The sequence below is a fragment of the Anoplopoma fimbria genome, chromosome 8 (genome assembly GCF_027596085.1).
Source record: "Anoplopoma fimbria isolate UVic2021 breed Golden Eagle Sablefish chromosome 8, Afim_UVic_2022, whole genome shotgun sequence".
Classification (NCBI taxonomy): Eukaryota; Metazoa; Chordata; class Actinopteri; order Perciformes; family Anoplopomatidae; genus Anoplopoma; species Anoplopoma fimbria.
The window spans coordinates 7,618,789-7,639,199 of NC_072456.1; the positions used below are offsets into that span (position 1 = coordinate 7,618,789).

The 20,411-nt window shown below is 39.0% G+C and overlaps 1 protein-coding gene across 1 annotated transcript; it reads right to left on the bottom strand.

The window, feature by feature from the left end:
• Positions 1-8,533: 8,533 nt before the first annotated feature.
• Positions 8,534-15,401, bottom strand: LOC129094660 (uncharacterized protein C1orf226-like). The gene is made up of 4 exons (XM_054602920.1): positions 15,338-15,401; positions 12,374-12,570; positions 12,130-12,254; positions 8,534-9,146 (listed from the first exon to the last, which is right to left on the bottom strand). Exons 1-4 carry the CDS (start codon positions 15,399-15,401, stop codon positions 8,534-8,536), a joined length of 999 nt encoding a protein of 332 aa, XP_054458895.1.
• Between the last annotated feature and the right edge of the window lie 5,010 nt (positions 15,402-20,411).

The following is a 20,411-nucleotide window of genomic DNA, read 5'->3' on the forward strand; positions in this document are numbered from 1 at the left end:
ATCAAGAAAAAAAAAAGTGTGTATTGACATGTTTTTAAAACAAACAAAAATTCAAAATAGCTGCGACCACCTAGGTTCACACACACACACACACACACACACACACACACACACACACACACACACACACACACACACACACACACACACACACACACACACACACACACACACACACACACACACACACAACCTCACAAACACTTGATCTCTATGAAAAGCATGATTTATGAAGCGGGGCATGACTAACCCACACCAACGAAAGAGAAAGCCTCTGCTGAGATCAATGATGCCTTCCACAAGTGTGTCCCACTAGTTAATTGGTCGGCCCAAGGTTAGCGTTGGGTCACTGTTGAGCATCTGTGCAATCTCTAAGTGAGACATATCACTTTGCATGTCAGTTTGTTTATGTAGATTTTACACTATGGGCATGGTGTGATCCATGCAGCAGTTGAACTTTTCCAATGAAGAGCAGAGAAGTAAAGACAGGTCAGCTCTGCGTTTTGCAGCATTTAACATCTGATTTTGTCCATTTGTAAAACACAGAGTGCACTCTGCTCCCTGAAAGCTTCTCAGGCATTGAGTGAATTGATTAACTGACTGTGCTGCTTTTTTTGTTTTGTTTATTTTTGTATGGCACTCAATTACTTTAACTCAGTTCCTCAGGGAACCGAGGCTAATGGAAAAATAATTCAGGCTTCATATCTAGCCAAAAGCAACAGGAAAATCAGATATTTTCCCCCCTGTGGAAATCTGATTCCAAAAAAGACAAATTGCTTTTGAAACATATAAAACAATCATACTTAACTGACAGGTTTCTGTTTCTATTCCCTGAAAAAAAATACACTTAAAGGAGTTCAAAACACTGCATTTAATGGCTTGTTAAAATAACTGTTTTTCCAGTAGAGCCACTGAGGCCTGTTTCATTGCACAGACAGATGTAATGTAGCTGCAGTTAACAGCCTGTCTGTCTGATTGTCTGTCTGCGGGCACATCCCACCACTCCCATCCTGTTTAGAGGGCTTTCTTTTAAGAGCCTCGTCCCATAAAGGAGGCCCTGTCTGGGCTTTGAGAGGCTGCAATAGCCCCGTAGATGACAGATGGATGGACCGATGGTTGAGGTAAGGACAGAGGAGGCTGTAAATTAGATGGATACAGCATACCCTTTTTTCTAAAGACTCACACTGTGTCTTGTTCAGTCATGAGTGAACAAAAAACAAAAGTCAAAGTCAGGCAGAAACACTGTGAGAGACAGGAGCAATTACTGTCTGAGAGATAGAGGAAGGCAGACAGGACGAGAGGAGCAAGAAGAGGAGGAAAAAAGGAAAGGAAGGAAAAACAGAGGGATTTCTGACACTTCCACTAGATCTGATCAAGTGGCAAACAAAGGCAGCAACACACAAAAAAAACAAGCAAGCGTCGATAGGCAAAAAACAAACCCCTTAAATTCGATAACTTTCTTTCTTGTTCTTGCCGTGGATTAAAAACTTTTTACTAAATAAGATCATTGGTGACCTCTATGCCATGCCTGCAGTAGGGTTCATTCTATAGTTTGTTTTCAGACTTTATGTACAGTAGCTATAAAAGAAGGCAGTGTGCTGAACTGAACCCTTTTCCTCACATAAGACTTCAACAGAGGATTCAACAAACTCTCATTGCAAGTCTCCACAGCTAAAATCAAAGATCCAGTCTCCTGCAGTGTTCCCCTTTACACTTCTCATGGAATTTGAAGATGGTCTCTACAAAATATGAGTTCAAGAAAAATAGTACATTTGCTGCAATTGATGAACATAACAGTAAGTATGAGTTCTGTGTCTGTATCATAGCAAGCAACTGATTATATGCAACAAGGTTTTCATAATAAATAAAATAATATACAAGGATGCAGAGAACATTTCCTTTTTCTAGTCTTGTTTCTTGTGTCAAAAATCACAAAAGATTGCTACAAATACTGATAAAGAATATTGGTTCTGTTATACAATCCTAATAAACTCCTGCCGACCGATCAAAAACAGGTATTTTCTATAAAAACGATAGTTCACAGCGTGCTAACAAGAACACACTGCTTTGTGCTGTTTTGTCGCTTATTTCCCCAATTTTGTTAACAGTTCATACAAATTGAATTGATTTTCCAGGCTTTGGTAGAACACATGATTGTTGTTGTCGGTAGCAGCTTTAATTATTTAATTGTGATTTAATGCTGATTGAGGCTTTCTGGTGCTAGATTGGCTCTCAAGTTGGAACTCTCACATATGCACAAAAACACAGGGCCGCAATCTTTCCCTGTGATAAACAATTAACCTGAACTTAAATAGCACCACCATAAATAGCACCACAGGTAAGGGCACAACCTGACTAGGTAAACTACTAGCTTGAAGCTAGTATTTGCTACAAATTTAGGAAAGACTTTCCCCATTAAGGTATTGGTGCGTCCAAATTATCTGCACAGCGAGAAGGAAGTTTTATCTTTGAGTCTTCTTTTGACATTTATCCGTCTCTAATTCTACTTCCTCATCTGTATTTACAGTCACAAACGCGTACAGCTTACGATGGCCTTCAGAAAGATAAACTGTCTGTAATCATAACACTGTTGTTCTCATCTTCGCATCAGTTTGACATTCACCTCCTCATCTGGTGTTTCACCTCGGTGAGCAGCCTCCCCTCGCTCTGTCTGGGCGGCAGAAAGCATGTGGAGAGAGAGAGAGGTGGCTGGCTGTCTCATCACATAATAACATGTATTAAATATACATTACATCAGATACACATTGGTTTATTAAACTCAGAAACAGCCTCAAACTCATTTTGAGGCTGCTCATTTGAAACTCATATTTCTTACAGCAACAAAGAACATCTAATTATTAGTTTTCACACTGCTCTGAAAACGACTCATCGAAGAGCTCATTTACTTCGTTTGCTGTCCGTATGCCTGTTTGCTGTGCGGTTTAATAAAGCTTTCAGATCAATCCCTGCTTGGTACCAATATAAATATTATTATGACATAAATAACAGCACACGTGGAGCATAAGTACGAATTGAAATACACATTACAAAGTATCTTACAGGGCCAGTCCAAGTGTTTCTGGGGCCTTACATTCCACACAGGATGCAGCACTGACCTCTGTGGATTAAAAATCTTAAGGTCTGTTGCACATCTGACCATGGATATTTTTCCACTGTTCTTCTCTAGAATCCAATTGGACGCATGTGGTGGAGGTCAATATATTTGGGGTCAAATGAAAAAACATGGGGAAAGTCATGTGTATAAGCCTTGTTCACGAAGTGGGAGCAAGATTATTAGACTAGGTGCAGTTACTCTTTAAGGATTTGTTAAATCAGGTAAAACTGTTCAGTAATCATACTGTGAATAATGTATACCGTATATACAAAAAAACTATGAAAAAACAGGAGAGTAAACGTTAGGATACACTCTGACATCTTTAAAGCCCTCACTGATCAATATATTTTTTTAATTCTTTGCTCACTAAATGATGCCAATTGATCAAATTTAACCCCTGAATCATTTGATCAAGTCCTCTAGAAATGAAATATATGAGATTACAGAAGCTCTTGTTGCAATTTCACTGCGATTTTCAAATCCTTTGCGGCCCGTGGTGGCTGAGGGACTGCTCATCTTGTTTAAAGACAAACTTTACAGATTCTACACATGAAGTTCAGTTTAGTTGTCATGATAAGTACTACTCAGCCATATAAAACACCTGGATAATAGCTTTAAGGTTGCAAAAGAGAGCTTCCCAAAGTTTGAGTCAAAGTTTTGAGTCAAAGTTTTAGATTTTGATCCTCCTTATTTATTTTATAAATATGTCACTTGCGAGTCTCTCAATCTGGTAGATGTCATTACCAAATCTCTGGAGTAGCCTTTTAAACAAATCTTTGGGTAAGTGTGAGTCTCAGTTCTGGGGAACTTCTCACAAATAAGCCAAGAAACTTATTTCAGGAAATGTAAACAGAAAGTTGTTTAAACAATGTTAGGCTGCACAGACTTCATCCAGCCTTCGAACTGTGCCCCACACTTGGTGATTTATTATGCAAAGAAGCCTAGTTTCATTTGTAAAGAATGAATAAATGCATCATGTTTGAATAATTTAACAGTTACAAGACCTGTGTGTCTTAGCTGATTGGATGTTTACACCACTGATGTGAAAGTTGGGTAAATAAAACAGCCTCATCGTGAAGTCCTCCATCTAATTCCTGGTGGGTTTCGGCTCAAATCGACACATCAACAAACACGAGGCCGGCGACATGCGGAGATGCCAAGAGGAAGACCAAGATATCCATGAATGAGGACAAACAGAGATGAATTAAACATCAGAGCAGCTTCCACTCTTGAATCCCCACCACCGCCGTCTCTCAGTGTTTGGTTCTCCAAAAACAGACGATCTATCAACCAGAGGCAGGACAAACAAGGGCCCATTTGAAGACTGACACAGATTCAGATGGAAAAATAACTGACGAGGACATCGGCTTCATCAAAACAGGAAGTGTACTGGCGAGTGGGAGGCTGGCTGCTGTCGGCGCAGGAACGAGACGAAGGAAACACATAAAAGACAGGATATGCCCAGAATAAATGAAGAGAGGCTTTTTCTACACAGAGAAAAAAAGTGATATTAATCTTTAAAAAGACAAATTGACACAAAACACAAGTCATGATTAGGTCTATTTTTGTTTAAATGATTACAGCCATTACAGTAGTAGATCCCCACTTAAAAAAAAGATATATTAGGAAAATAAAAAACAAAAAAATTTAACATTGATCACTTTGATTTATGAAGCATATTTTCATCATGTATAAAAAACTTTAAGATTTAATTTGCAGCACATTTAGAGTATAAATCGATAAAAAGTCCCAGGTTTGCTTTAGCGGTCCATTTGCGCCTTGTGTTCCAAAAGCCTTCATGTGCAGTGTTTAACTTCCTTCATTCATCACAATTGCTGAAATTATGTCGACTGGCTTCACAAAGACAAACACAAAAGAATTAACAACATAAAAAATAGGAAACACAATATTTTTTTTTCTTTTATCAAATTAATTGAAGCAACTAAATAACACAGATTTCTATTACTACGTTCTATAACTGAATATCAAAATAAATCACTTTCCTTCATTTGTTAGAGCAAGACCCAATTTGCATATTCACAGAGATTGTAAAAAAAAAAGAGCGATAGAATATTTCCATAAAATGTACACCACTGTCCTTCATCAGAAAATACAATATAAAATCTACTTTAGTGGTTTTTTAAAAGATGCATGATACTGGATAGAGCTGCTCTGATTGTTTAAAATTAGCTTCTTTTCTTTACACATGATTTTGCCAAAAGAAAGAAACAAGGCGTTTCAGACATTCTGACGTCCTCTGAGCGACCGTTCATCTTGTTGCTTTTACCATCTGACTAAAAAGCAGCTGTCGCCAGTCAGATGTGTGTTTGGTTTTGGTCTGTACGGTAAGAACCTCTCTGATACCTGGTTCATCCAGGTGTGTAGCAATTATCTGAATGCCCTCAGTGTTGCTTCAAATATATCCAAGAATCAAATGAGAGATTACAAGGTAAAACACTTTTTGACTTTCAAGGGCATGGAAACATATTTTATGTGATGGGGTCCAACATGAACCAAACATTTCTGCCAGAGTTTGAACTCTTTAAAATGAGATAATCCTGATGTGATGTCATTTACTTCCATGCACCAATCAGGAATTAGCAATATTGCAAAGGCCGTCAGTCAAATGTGATCAAATAACAGAAATGTTTTTGAGCATTAAACTCTCACTAAATAACACTTTTTTTTTTTTTTTTTTTTTACTTTAACTTTAATTGTTGCCCATTAAGTCATTTATATTTCATGTTATGGAAAAAACTGAAGTAATTTGAAAACAGGTTTTCAAGGGCTCTAAAATATTAAAGTTCAATTAGTAAAAACAAAAAACACAACTGAGGCATCAAAAAGATGTTAAAACGTTTTTATGTTCTATTTTTCAATATGGCTGAATGATTACGTTTTGGAGATTATCGGTATCAGATCATTTAGTTTAGGTCTCTACTTTTGGTTGCTTTACTGCATTTATTTTCATAATATAATTAAACTCTTCGCCCAAAACTTCAAAATATTCCCACATACAGCAATGCAAATCATACTGTTTTGGAGATTTCCACTGCTGAAACATCTGCCACCCCAATACAGTGGAGATGTTACATTTAAAAAGTTCAACAGCAGCATGTGTTTCCACAAACAATCCACAGACCTGCCTGCATCTAAATTCAATTAACAACATAAAGTTGAAAATAGAAATACAAAGTAAAACTGTCCACAGAAAGGTCTGAGGATCGCTTGATACAACAATTTGGGAAAAATATTTTTTTGTAATTTGGTTTGTCCTGTGTTTTCCAGCTGTTTTGCCTCTGCTTTAAAATAAATGGGGACATTTGCAGTATGTAAGACAAAGTCAGAGAGACAGGAAACAGACTGAGAGAGACAAAGCTTCCTTTCTCTTACAGAGCAGCTCCACATTCCTCTCATTCTGCTGGGCACGACCTAACCGCAACTACAGCTGGCTCTGTGTCCGTCTCAGGGTCTTCTGGGAATTTTTTGCCCTTTTTTGAAGTTAGGAAATCCCTGCAAGGACCCACTTGGGGATCTCTCAGAAAATCTGATTATTTTTAGGGTCTGGTTTTGACATCTGTAAGCTTGCTTTCCATGTGTGTCAGATGCTCTGATAATAGTGTTATAAAAATAAAGATTTCCACTTTGATTGTGCTAAAAATAACCATTGCAGCCAGATCCTTCAATGACACACTGATGACATTAACACGTTATTTCCTGTTAATGTCGGCTCACCTTTGAGAAGCAAAACACATCTGACTGAGTCAGGAAAGTCCGGAGATCTTAAACAAGCATGTGAATTGCTTTTAAATTGTTTAAAATGCTTTGACTTTGGTTTTAACTTTTTCCTTAAAAGATGAAGTGAAAATAAAAGAGAAATAATCATATCTTCTGTATGAGTTATTGCTTCTCTTTTCACAAAGTAACAATATGACAAAAAAACAAACACTTCCTGACAGAGCTGCTAATTCATGTCTTTGGTCTGGCGTTTAATGATTCTGCTAGAATAGAATTTCCGGCTTTCATCTCTCTCTGTTGACAGCTCATTATCTTCTCGGTCTTTTGCTCAAAAACAACTTTTCACCAGCCCACCCTCCATATGTCGCCTGTGCGCCCATCCATCCTTTCATCCCGACTCTCTGTTAGGTTTTTTGGGGGAGAAAAAAGAATCTACTTTAAGTTTAGCCAGCTCAGAACACAATTTTTGTCAGCAGAAAGAAAGACTGGAAGCCATTCTGGCTAAATCACCTGAGTCTGATTGCTCAGTTTAGTTTCTACTAATATTTGCTTAATCAAAGATTAAAGATGAACCCATTTTTACTGTTGCGAATTTACACTATCTGGGATTAATAGGTAAAGCTTTAATATTTGTGATTATGATAGATTTTTGCCCCAAAAATTACAATTATTTTTAGAATTAGTATCTGTATGTACTGGCACACACACCAATGTAGGAAAGGACAAGATCTTAAAATCCTACTGGACCAAAAGGGGGTCAGGAATGATTTAATATGAATGAAGCTACGGGTCAAAAGGCTTCCAGTCCTGACAAACACTGCAGGATATTTTGTACCGACTGAACTGAAAGTGAACTACCCCAAAAACCAGTCCATCTCTGACACGTCCACATTCCCTTCAGCCTCTCCCTCTCGTTTCCTTCAATTCAAGAAACTGTCCATACTGGAAATACTATTACACTGATGAAAATTCTGCTAAAACTTAGTATTGTAATTATGTCGAAAGCAAATTACATTTCTATATAACACGTATTGGTTGTAGTTTGTAATTGGTTGCATTTTAGCAGCTTTTGTATGATATGGACAAACAGTGGGACATGAAACAAAGATTTTAAAGTTTTTTTGCCCATTTAGAGGGATATTTCATGACATTGATTACATTCGTTATTAAATTATCTGGTATTATTGCATTCATAAAGCAGACATGACATGTTATAAAATCTTAGAAGAGCTAAAACATGATCAATACACTATGCTGATAAAATAATATTTCTTAATAGTCGTGTGTTTCATGGTTGAAATGTTAATATTTTAAATCTCACTGCACCATAACGAGGTCAGAGTTAACTCACTTCATTTGACATTTGAACTCCTCCACACATCTAAAAAGATGCTCAAGTGTTAAAAAAGAAACAGATCCGGCCCCTGCTCTGATTCCCGGAAGCCCTTGTTCCCTTTTCCTAAGGCAAACCCTGGAGCGGGGAGAGTTAAATATTTAAAGTGGCAGTGAATATTTGATCCACAGTACTTATCATCAGTCTGTTTGAATTACCCCTCGAGCCTCTCCAGTTGAAATTAAGAGCAGAACTTTCAAACTTTTTGAGACATACTGGACTGGTATCTGACTCTGCTCGTTACTCAAACGACAGCAGGTCCGGGTGGGTCTCTGAGTCATCAGCGCTCACTCCGGTGCCTTTACTGTAGGGGGCGCCGTTACCCAGCAGGATATCCTCGCCCAGGCTGATGCGGCAGGAAGTTTTCCCCGAGCGGGGGTGGAGGCCAGCCGTGAGTCCGGCCCCGGTGCCTTCTGCCACACGTCGGAGGGCTTAACTCTGGGCTCCAGGGGGGGATCTTTGTTGATGAGGTCTGGCACAGAGAGCTGCAGCTGGGACTGATGTTTCTCTTCACCTCCTCCATTGCTCCCATTTTCCACTACATCTTCTTCTTCACCTATCACTTCATCAACTTTGCCGTTGCTTCCTGTCGTCTCCCAACAATCAGCAGCAGATTTCTTCTCTGCTGGGCCTGGAGGCAATGTGAGCTCTTCTGATCCCTCGACCTCCTTCACGGCCTGCTGCTGCTCCTCGCTGTTCCTCGGCTCCTCCTTGGCGATGAGAGGCGTCTTGTCAGGAGACGAGGGGAAGGAGGAAGAGTCAGCAGGGTCCGGAGAGGAGACCACGGGGTCGGAGGAGATCATCATGTCCTGTGTGGTCTTCAGGGCCCGCGGGAGGCGCTTCTTCCCCGATGGGGGTGGTGGGTCCAGCCGGGGGAAGGAGTCAAAGGAGGAGATGTGACTGGAGGAGAGGGAAAATTGGGAGGTGGAGAGTGATGGGGAAGGAGGAGAAAGTGGGAGACATAGAAGCAATTAGTTAAACAGAGTTTAAAAGTAAGTACTGTCCCACCAAAAGTTCTGGTACTGGTACACATGCTGCGGTCTTATTTACCCTGTTCTGTCTAAAAAAAATGTACAGTCCTCTTTTTTTTTCTATATTTCTTCATCTTGGCATGTAACTCTTGGAAAGAAAGCAAATAAGCTTTTGCGTAAAGCAAATAAACCTTAAGCACACAATCTTTTGGAGCTGATGGAACCACTACAAAAACCATGTCAAATCTATGCTGAAAGCTGATTGGCTGACGGAAATAAGGATAACTAAATTGTAAATTAGAAACTGTAGGTGCACTGTGAATTAATGAATTGGTTAAATGTTGATTGAATTAGACAATGGTGTGCAGCTGTTGAAAGAGCAAAAAACCCGGATGTGGGAGAAGCTAGGGATGACCATGGAGAAGGACTTTCAGTTGGCCTCAAGGAAGTTGTGGCAAACCGTTATACGACTCAGAAAGGGAAAGCAGGGCTTGGCTCAGGTTTTGTCCGGCAGCAGAGGAGAACTACGGACCCCGACCAACATGGCCTCCAGGGAGGAGGCAGAGTTTGAAGACTCGGGGAAGACTCATTCCAAATCCCTGGCAGAGGTTCTTGAGGTAGTCAAAAACCTCCTCAGCTGCAAGGCGCCAGGTTTGGATGAGATTCACACTGAGATGCTGAAGGCTCTAGACATTGTTTGGCCGTCTTGGCTCACATCATTCAGTGTCGGGGACAGTGCCTGTGGAGTGGTACCCAGGTTTGGTGGTTCACATTTTTAGGAGTGCGCTCCAATTATCGGGGGTATCACACTGCTCAGCCTCCCTGGAAAAGTTTATTCTAGGATGTTGAAAAGGAGGCTTCAAAGGATTTTCAAAAACTCTGATCCAGTGAGGTAATGTGGATTCTGTCCTGGCCAGAGTGGTTGCAACTAGCCACCATGTCCTTGTATAACCAAAGTGAGAGCTTTGTCTGTATACTTACAAAGCCAAACACGTTCCCAGTGGGAGTTGGCCTCTGTCAGAGTTAGATAAGCGGAAGATAATGGATGGATGGATGGATGATCGTTCACTGGAGCAGTTGGGGATGCACTCAAAGACAATTCATTTCAATAAGCACTGCTGTGCTGTAGAGAATGTGAAGAGCACAGAAAGTCTCTCAGATTCATGTTTATGAAAAATAGGCTGGTGTCTGTATAGTAGGAGCGTTTATCTCGTTTAACCAGGTGATTACATACGTATCTAGATACTATCTAGAAAATCTGCTACAAAATAATGCAAAAGTGTTACTTAAATAAATCAATGGTTTCTGCAATTTTTACTTCAAATACAAAATCAAAAATACCACAGAAATGATGTCTTAAGCTGGACTGGTGCATGTTCTTATAGGAACAACACAGGCTTCATTGACCGTTTTCCTTCAACTCGGGCAGTGGGATGTAGTATTAGCTGCTATTCTTGTGTAACTTTAAAAATATCTGAGGAGAACTTTTATAAAACTTCATGGATTTTATTGTAATGCATCTCAACTTGTAAACTTAACAACCTATGTCATTTGTAGATCTTCATGAATATTACTATACTGCTCAGACTTGTTTACATCTTTTACTGTCTTTTTATATACAAACATTTGTAACAAGTTGTGTGGTGACGTCAGCATTTCTATCATACTGCTGCATCTTTTGAAGACTGACAAGGTCAGGCAGTGTTATATAAGATGGTCTGACATTTCTTTCTGTGTGGGATTGTTCTGGATGTCTGGCAGCAGGTGGCCTACTTGATTAGAAAACATACCTACAGTAGGAGAGGAGCAGGTTGCACATACTGACACACACAGAGACTACAGGCACAAGACTGTTTGGACGGACAATTACTTAGAAAAATATAGTTTTTTTCTGAATTTCATGCAGAATTTGGGTCATATCTGTCGTATTGATATAGCCAAACTTCTGATAATGCCATTAACCATCCAAATAGTTGGAATAAATTCAAATAAAAATGATATATGAGGTCATGCTCCTTTAATTTTCAGACGATTAAAAAAATGCTCCTGAATGTTCTAAGCTCGAGTCCACTGCATCTCTTGCATCCAGGTTTCAACAGTCAGTCAGTCATTAGGTAAAATATCTCTGAGCTCCACTAGTCCGGACCAGTCGGCGGTCCAACAAAATCCTCACAGATCATCACTGGCTCATTATACTTAATCTATTCACAGTCCAGCACATGGAGACAAATGGGAGCAGAGCTTCTGAAAATGACTTCTGCTTGACTGAACTTCAGTTGGAGAGACAACTGATCAATGCTTTCTGGAACAAATCCCCGGATACAAACACACAGAAACAACCTGGAATTTGTGTGTGCATGTAAGAGGGTAGTGAATACTCAATTAAAAGGCATTTCCATTTTGACTGAATAAGAAGCAGAGAAGTTCAGTCTTATTCAATGTCAGACTTCTCCCAGGAAACTTTGATGTGTCATTATTAATTTAAACCTCCTTTCACAGGAAAATCTTAAATCATTCACCTTTTCTCCCTGCTATAATTTACAGTAAAAGACCCTTCTCTCAGCACAGGTAATTCAATCTTTTTGCCACAATAAGATAATTACTACCTGTGGTTATATCATTAAATTAAATGAGTGAAAAGTTCTGTGGATTTTACATATTCATCCTAAAAAAATGAATACATAGAGTACAAAAGTGTTATAAAAGGATTCATTGAATCAGAGAGGTCAAAGGGACACCAAACTGCGTCAAACGAGCAACCTTTGATGAACAAGTTTGAAAATTAATTTGGGATGATCTTGGCTTCAGTATTAGGGTTAAAATTAAATTCAGAAGAGGATAAGTTCTAACGGATCACATTAAAGTACTTTCTTTACAACACACACATACAGGGGAGATATGGGAGTGTGTACCTGTTTGCAGTGGTCTGATTGAGTTGGTCCATACAGCTCCACACAGAATCAACGTTCTTGTTGACCTCAGTGACCCCGATGTCTCCGAGGTGACTGGGCTCCTTTCTTCTTAACAAGTCATTGACCTGATAGAGAGAAAGAAAGAAAGAAACTCTACTGATGCAACAATAAAGAAATGAAATTTGCATTAAAACACAAATATCAAGAGTAGAAGAAGATAACTTGATGCTTGTGCTGTGCTAACCTTTGCGCCGACAGCCTTGCCCAGATTAATGGCATTTTTAAGCCTCTGTTGGCCACCAGATGATGGAGAGTCCACAGAGCTGGACCCCAGGTTATGATTAGCTGATGCTGCGGAGCGTCGGGTTGAGGGCTGGCCCGGCCTTGAGGTCTGAGGACTCTGCTGCTGGGCAGTGGAGTTCTCAAACATACTTTGATCAACTGTGAAAAATGGAGAGAAACAGGAGAAAGATAGAAAGAGGTTAATACAGAGCAGGATATAACAGAAATCGTGCATCTGCTTTTAATGTTGTTTCAAAGCTGCAGACCCTTCAACCATTAGACAATACAAATGGGATGCTTGCTTTGAGAATGAGATGCAAAAATTCTGATCTTGAGGGGAAGTGAAAGGAATACTCCACTGAAACTACAGGAATGCTGTTGATTGGTTATTCACACTCTCTGCAACATTGCTCAGTACACTTCTTCTGTCCTGCCAACCATTATATCAGTAAAACTCTGCTAGAAGAATTAGCAATTTGTGGTGGAGTAACAATTGTTTGGATTATATCAAACAAATAGAACATCAGTGAAGGAGTGAATTAAACTGCAGAAGCGGTTTGAATGGTTTCCATTGTAGTTTCTAAGTGTCAATTGGAATCCATTGTAACTGTTGTGAATCAAAGCTGACTACAGCTGCAGTCCTCCACAAATGAAGCAATCTACAACCCTTTGAAGGCCAGCTCTCGAGCCTAAAGGGGAGCAAGTATTTGATACATTTTGGTGAAGTATTCCTTTAAATGACCATGTCATGTTCCTCTGGAGTCACTCTACAGCTTTGCTCTAAACAGACTAATGTTGCATCATCACAGCACATTTCAGAGGGATTTCATGAGAATGAATAAAGTGAATTGAGCCAGATGGCAGAGCAGTAACATTGTATGTAATTATCACAGAATAATATATAAAACATTTATGGAAATTGCAATGATACATGCACATAAATAGACAACACGGGTGAAAATAAAGCAGAAATTAACCAAAATGCAGTATCAAAAACAGCAAAACATAAAGGGGAGCTCAGGTGGATGTCAATCCACTTAAGAAAGAAGATCTTACCTCTTGTAGAGAAATGTTTCTCGGAAGGCATTTAATGAGACAGAAGTATCAGATTTCAGATAACTTTATATCTAAATATGCAGATTATTGAGCGGTTTGTGCTTAAATGCAGCTGATTCATGTCTTCCTTTTAAAAGACAAGTCAGGGGAGGTTATGGGTAAGAGCCTTGACCTGCATACACATATCCGAAAGGTACATTGTATTGGTCAGATAAATGGAAAAAATATATGGCCAATTGGAATCAGATGGAGCATCAAACGAGGGGGGAGCAGCCAACCTTGACTTCGCTTTGTACATACAAGCATTTCACTTTCTGTACCAATCAAGAGATCTACAAAAGCACAGTAGATCAAAGTGATACAGAGGGCAATTAGAGTAACTTCAAGGAGATAGAGAGAGAGAGAGAGAGAGAGAGAGAGAGAGAGAGAGAGAGAGAGAAGAGAGAGAGAGAGAACAGACAGAAAGATATGCGCTAACTTTAGAGGTAGCAACATGCAGGCTCTTTTTTAAAGAGTTATCAAATAAATTGCTACAGCAGAAAGATGCAAAGAAAACAATAGTGGATCTTGCAATTAATGTAATTATATAGCAAACTGTGTGTCTGTGTCTTGTTCTTAGAATGCAAAGAATATTGTATTGGCATGCCCTCTGTGTCAATGAAGCTGATTTTTTCACACAGTACTGATATATGTTTGAAGATGGCCTTGGTGCTATTACGCTACTGGAAAAAAGCACTGCATTTAAAAATGTAAAGGACTGCATTGGTCAGAGGTAAGATGAGATATGATCCAGTTAGTCCAGTTAGAATAATACCTCCAGGAGTTTGAGTCCTCATTGAAATGACCCAGTGCAGAAAAATCAAAAGCACCTCATTGTGATGAAGCATTTTCCAGCTGGCTAGCATGCTAGCCATTAGCTTGCCAGCTACAGTAGTTTAACAACGAGCCCTGCAAAAAGTCTTTTTTTTGCGAAGTCTAGTAACTGTCTTTTCGCTTTTTTAATTTTGCTGTGTCACTTTCTGTTACGGTATTTATTATTTTTTTCAGCAAATGCATCTCTTTCCTATTAACTAGCTAGGACACTTTATTTATCTGTTGGTTAAAAGTTGTAACGTGCATGGGTTTGACACTTCTTTTCTGTTAGCAAGTTAAGTTTTCAGCGATGAAACTTGACAAAATATCCAATAGCCTTGTTTTAATTAGATTTTTTCATTATTTTAGCTAACAGTTTGGCCAACATAACTCGTTGAGAGGACGGTATATGTAAATACCTTATTGCCTGTTTCTTACTGTGATACAAATAGCACTTAATTGACATTTAAGTCTTTGAACACCTTTCTGCTTGACTGCCAATGTCATTCAGGGTGTACTGACTACACATCAAGGTCATCGAGTGATCTCAGGATCAATAGTTTGACATTGCACAGGCTATGAAACATCCTTATTGATCCCACCACCCAAAGAGGTCACATATTCCTCCCACTTTAACTCCTAATGGAAAGGTAATGGATGGACATTGTAATGTAGTACACCCAAAGGAGGTCTTTATGAAGGACACAGAAGGGGAAAGCTGTTAATGTGACCTGCCCAATGTGACCAGGGACATTTTTCTTTAACTCAAAAAATGTACTGTTCGGATGCTTTTCTCTTAACGTGTCAACTAGCATCGCATGCTGTTGAAAATAGGAAATGTGCTGTTTGGAAAGGAGCCCAGGTGTCTGGCTCATTTACACACATCACTATTTATGACCATTTCTCTGCTGGATGGTCCCTTAGCCAGCCTTCAAGCTCTTTCCTCTTAAGGCTTCAGTATACTCCAACCGAATGCATAAAAATCTGTCGAGTAATGTGCTGTGTGCAGAATACCCACAGTGACTGGAGGGCAGTTCGTCCACACTAAAAGGAGTTGCAGTGAAGGAGGTGCCGTTGGACATATTCCAATCATGTAATCCAAAAAGAAAGACAACACCAGGGATATTTGCAGCCAATTATACAGGAGGAAGATGCTACAGCAGTGGTTCCACTGGCTTTTTGCCTTCATTTGATTATGATGGGAGGGATACAGGTGTGAAATGGCAGGGAACGAGTAAGGGGGCTATGACATGCAACAAAGGTTTCCAGACAGAGTCACACTGGGGATGTTGAGGCAATATATTATGTGTTTTAACCACTTGGCTACCAGACGGCTCATGGTAGCAGTTTTTATAGCAACAAAACAAAAAATGGACAGGTTTTCCTCTAAATCAATCAATCCAACTTTCATGTCCAAAAAGCAATCCATTGCAAGTCAGTACATTACTTTACTTCCATGCAGTAACACCTGTCTGCTTCTCCAAGCTGCAAGCACCCCAGCCATCATCTACTGTAGGTCATACACAGACTATGGATAAGTACATCATACAAACCCACTTCAAAACAACCAAACTATCCCTTTAATCTTTGTCCTGCCAACTATTAAGGACACAGCCCTCTGTGCTGCAGCCCCACTGTGATTTAGGCTGACAAAACAGGTGGATTTTCTTGCCTACTGAAGCATTAAAATGAAAGTAATTGTTACATCCCCCTGCACTGCAACTTCAGCAGAGGTAATATTTCAATGATGACTGCCCTAAATCAAGCAGTGCCGCGCATGATTTAGCACAGTCTATCACACAATCAGTTTTTTAAACGCAGCACTCACTGTGAATTAAATTAAGTATTAACCTGATGAAAGGTTTTTAAAATCACTAACACAGCACTGTGCCCTAGTTCGATTGTCAGATACGTTTGAGTGTGCAGTAAGTTAAAAAAATCAGGCACATTTAAAAATACCAACATGCATATCGAAATCAGTCAATCAGATGTTTGACTGTGGGAGAACAGATCATAAAACAAGTGATTAAGTATGAATATTAATTATAATATAATAAATAATAAAAAGACTAAAATGTTAAATAATAGCTCCATAAGAACAAAATTGTGTACTGTCAGTATTAGTATACACTGGAGGAGTTTAGTGTCAGACACTGTGAGCCCTTTTTCTTAAACCTATATGTTGACATTTTGGCAAATTAGCTTCATTAAAAGTATATGCCAAATTAGCTTTCTGCACTTCTTATATGACATGTGCCCATGGATGACAGCTATCACTGGATTACTTTGAAACAGAAAAAAACCTCATAAAAAGGTGATGATTGTCCAGTTCTTGAGATAAAAGAAGCGTCTTTTGCATATGATTCCTAAATAGGTTTATTGATGTTTATTCAAGATAGACATCGGAAATAATGATATCCTTGAGAAGTGCCAGTCCAATTGGGTCTTAAAATATGTGCGTCCTGTCTGTGTGTTCATCATTGAGTTATATTTTAGAGAAGAGGTAGCTTAAATTCCATAATTCGGGCCAAACCAATGAATCAAACTACAATAACTCCCTTCCTGATGTTTTTTCAGAACATGAGCATTAACTGGTCCGTTTCAACTAATACAGCATCTTAGTACCATTCAAAAACCACTGCACTGCATTGAGACAGAGGTTAAGATTTAGCTGCTGTGGACTTCATTTTCTGAACAAAATAATCTTTAATTAGGGTGAATGTAACCAGAGAACTTCTGCAACCTGTTAGCTTACTTCTGCAAGACTGTGTAACAGCAGATTACAGAATGTAATCCATATCTAGTGTATGTGATTCTGTGTGTTATGTTATCTCCTAATTACAAACACGCCAGAAGTGTTTAGCAATAATTATCATTCATTAATGTGGATTTCTTTCTTTCTGCCTTTCTACGGGAGCTTCTGTGGATAAACTGCATTATTCCAACAGTAAGATTACAAACAAACAAAGACAGAGAAGGTTCATGTTGTAATAAAAGCAGAGTCGAGAAGGCAATTTTCAGTGTGTAATCCGACGTGTAATCCCTCCAAACTCTCACATGTAATCAGTCACTTCTGCACTCTGCAGAATAAGCAATACAGAAAGCAGGGAGAGAAACATAGCAGTGAAAAGAGTGATTTTAGGGGCACAGAACAAAATGGTTAACAAAACTAAAGAAGCGAGCTCTCACTCCCACTCATGTACCAGCAGCGGGCAGCCAGGCTGAATCAACTGTAATGATAACGCAACCTTCTGCAACACTAACCAAAATGGAAAGCCTACCCTAGAAGGAACATTGAGATTACTCCTGCAGTATAATTATAATTTGGTCTATTCTTTTACTGTGTTTGAACTTGCTCTAAAATGTTTGACTGAGATTTGCTTTTCGTCATGGACAAAACTGTGAATGACTAAAGCACAGTCTTAAAGGCATTGTTAAGTGGTCGTGTCTGAAACAGGTGAACTATCAGAGCGGCTGACCTTTACAAAGTGAAAAACAATGTACCCTGCAAGAACACTAATGTCTCTCTCAAGACAGAAATTTGTTATTTCAGTGTTAAACTGGATATCATCAATAGCTACAGCTGAATAGTGTATATTTTTCACTCCAGGGTCATTTTCTCTATCTTAACAAGGAATAATGAGCACTCACGATGTAATTATGATTACAGTTTCCATCATGTGGAACTGGTAATTGGCCAAATCAACTCAAAACGCCCTCCCTCTCTGTGACTTGTGCTCGACTCTGCCAGGCAGCCAGTGTGAGGTTGTAATTAACTCGGTTTGGCTTTGGCATCACCGATCAAAGTGCCAAACTCTTGGCTTTGTTCTTAGCCGAGGGTAACCCACTTCTGTCACTGAGACGGAACACACACACTGAGCCATGCACGTACACACACACACACACACACACACACACACACACACACACACACACACACACACACACACACACACACACACACACACACACACACACACACACACACACAGACTTCTTCAGTGATATGTAATGTATATACAAGTCAAATTTTTGGTTTACAAAATTATTTTCTTTAAAAAGTCAGAATTCTGTAATATCACTGATCTAAAGGTCTTAAATATGGAATGAGGACATTTTTTTCTTAAATTGAGATTGTTTTGTCAACTATAGTTTCCAAGCTCAATCTTTAAGTCAACATCGATGACAAGACCTATAGGAACATCTACAGTTCCATGGCAACTGGGCCACTCTATAAACTTCTGATGAAGACGGTTGAAAGTGAAATGAACCTTGAATTGAGATTATCAAAAACATAATGACACATTTTCTTGCGACTAGTGCATTAATCAGCTTGTTGTTATGCCATTAGCACAATCTATCTTTGTTTACGTCAAACACATTTTGAGGACTCATTAGGAGATTAAAGCTGTGCAAAGATTTACCTTAACGTCTCAAACAAAAGAGAAAAAGTGCAAACATATTCAAGTGGTATGTCAGTGTAACAAAAGAAACTGCCACGCTCTAAGAACTCCCCTGTGCATATTAAGTATGTTACAGCCTTCAATCAATTTATGAACAGTAAAAAAGTTCTCCTTCCTTATGCAAAATGTTGAAAATTGTTTAATGTAAACAGTGACAGCACAGGAAGTCCTTTTGCGAAAAGAAGAAAAAATGAAACAACAATTAGATTTTTTAAGTATAAATTCAAATTCATTAATTGATTGAGGCCTTTATGTCGACCAGAGAAGCAGAGTGCAATGATGTTCTGGTTTGCTACGGAACAGGACAAAGCTGCATCAGAGCGGATGCTGTAAATTCAGAATATGTGAGAGAAAAAGTGCCGGGCTGAGAGGATGAGTAAACTTAAACACACTAATCCTCAGGCCGGACAGGATCAGTATCACTGATGTATTAAATTAGAGCTTTTCGCTACATTAAGATATGCATGCGTTTGTGTGTGTGTGTGTGTGAGGAAAAGTTTGAGAGCAGGGAAGAAAAAAATACCCTCTGCTTCCCATCTTACACACACACACACACACACACACACACACACACACACACACACACACACACACACACACACACACACACACACACACACACACACACACACACACACACACACACACACACACACACGTGCAACGACACACAGAGGTAGAGCCCCTCATCAATTTTTTACCTGGGTTCATTATAACATGAATGATTAAAGTGGTCGGGCTGTGGTCGGGGTCTTCCACAGACTGATGAGGGACCGTATGCAGGACCGGATTAATGGAAGACGTTTCTGATTTAGTAGCCTGAACTCTGACTGACATGCTGCCTGTCACATCATCACTTTGTGCCGGCTTTTAGTCATTTTCTTCTTGGAAAGTGGGTCCCGTCTGGATTTCACTTCCAATTTTATGGAGGATCTGATGTAACATTCATGACTTTCTTTACACAGGAAACTCTTAATATGGAAGATCAGTGTGAATATATTTTCTTCTAAGGCTGGGTTACATCAACAAGGTTTTTTTTTTTTAACCTGATTGAATCATAGTTACAATTAAGAGAGATTACATTGAAACCTCTCTTTAAACATCAGTTTAGTTTTTCTATAAACCTAGATTAAACTTAATTCTGTTGAAGCAAAACTTTAAACTCCAATTTAAAATGGGATTTACCTTTAAACTTACGCTTGAGGAGCTTTACATTCCAAAATAATGGCCTTTTAGAGATGGATTGAACTAAATGATCAAGTACCTCAAAGAAAGTTAAGGGACAGACTCAGTTGATTTTTATTTCTCTCAGGAATATCTCTCAAGAAAGTTGTTCAAAAAGGACATTATTAAGCAGCTATAGTCTCTTGTTTTTCTTACTGAGCTGTTGTCCGTTTTCTTTGTCTTATATGATTTGGTAAGTTTGCTCCAACAAGTTTTTCTCAAAGGAAAAAAAAACAAGAGTTTCCCAGCCGAGCCATCACAAGTAACATGAGGCTAACTAGCTGATATTTTAGCCAGCTTGCTGGCAAACAATGTAACATTACGTCAGCACATACAATTAATTATCAAGGAGCTGAAATGATTAATTTATTGATTGATAAGTCAATCATCAAAATACTGATCTGC

Bases quoted from the DNA above. Each gene is read 5' to 3' on its own strand.
- LOC129094660 (XM_054602920.1), bottom strand. From the start codon at position 15,401: ATGTCCAACGGCACCTCCTTCACTGCAACTCCTTTTAGTGTGGACGAA. The intron at 12,255-12,373 runs GTTAGCACAGCA...TCTCTCTATCAG, and splicing joins GCAAGGCTGTCGGCGCAAAG to GTCAATGACTTGTTAAGAAG. The intron at 9,147-12,129 runs GTACACACTCCC...CCTCTCCTCCAG, and splicing joins AATCAGACCACTGCAAACAG to TCACATCTCCTCCTTTGACT.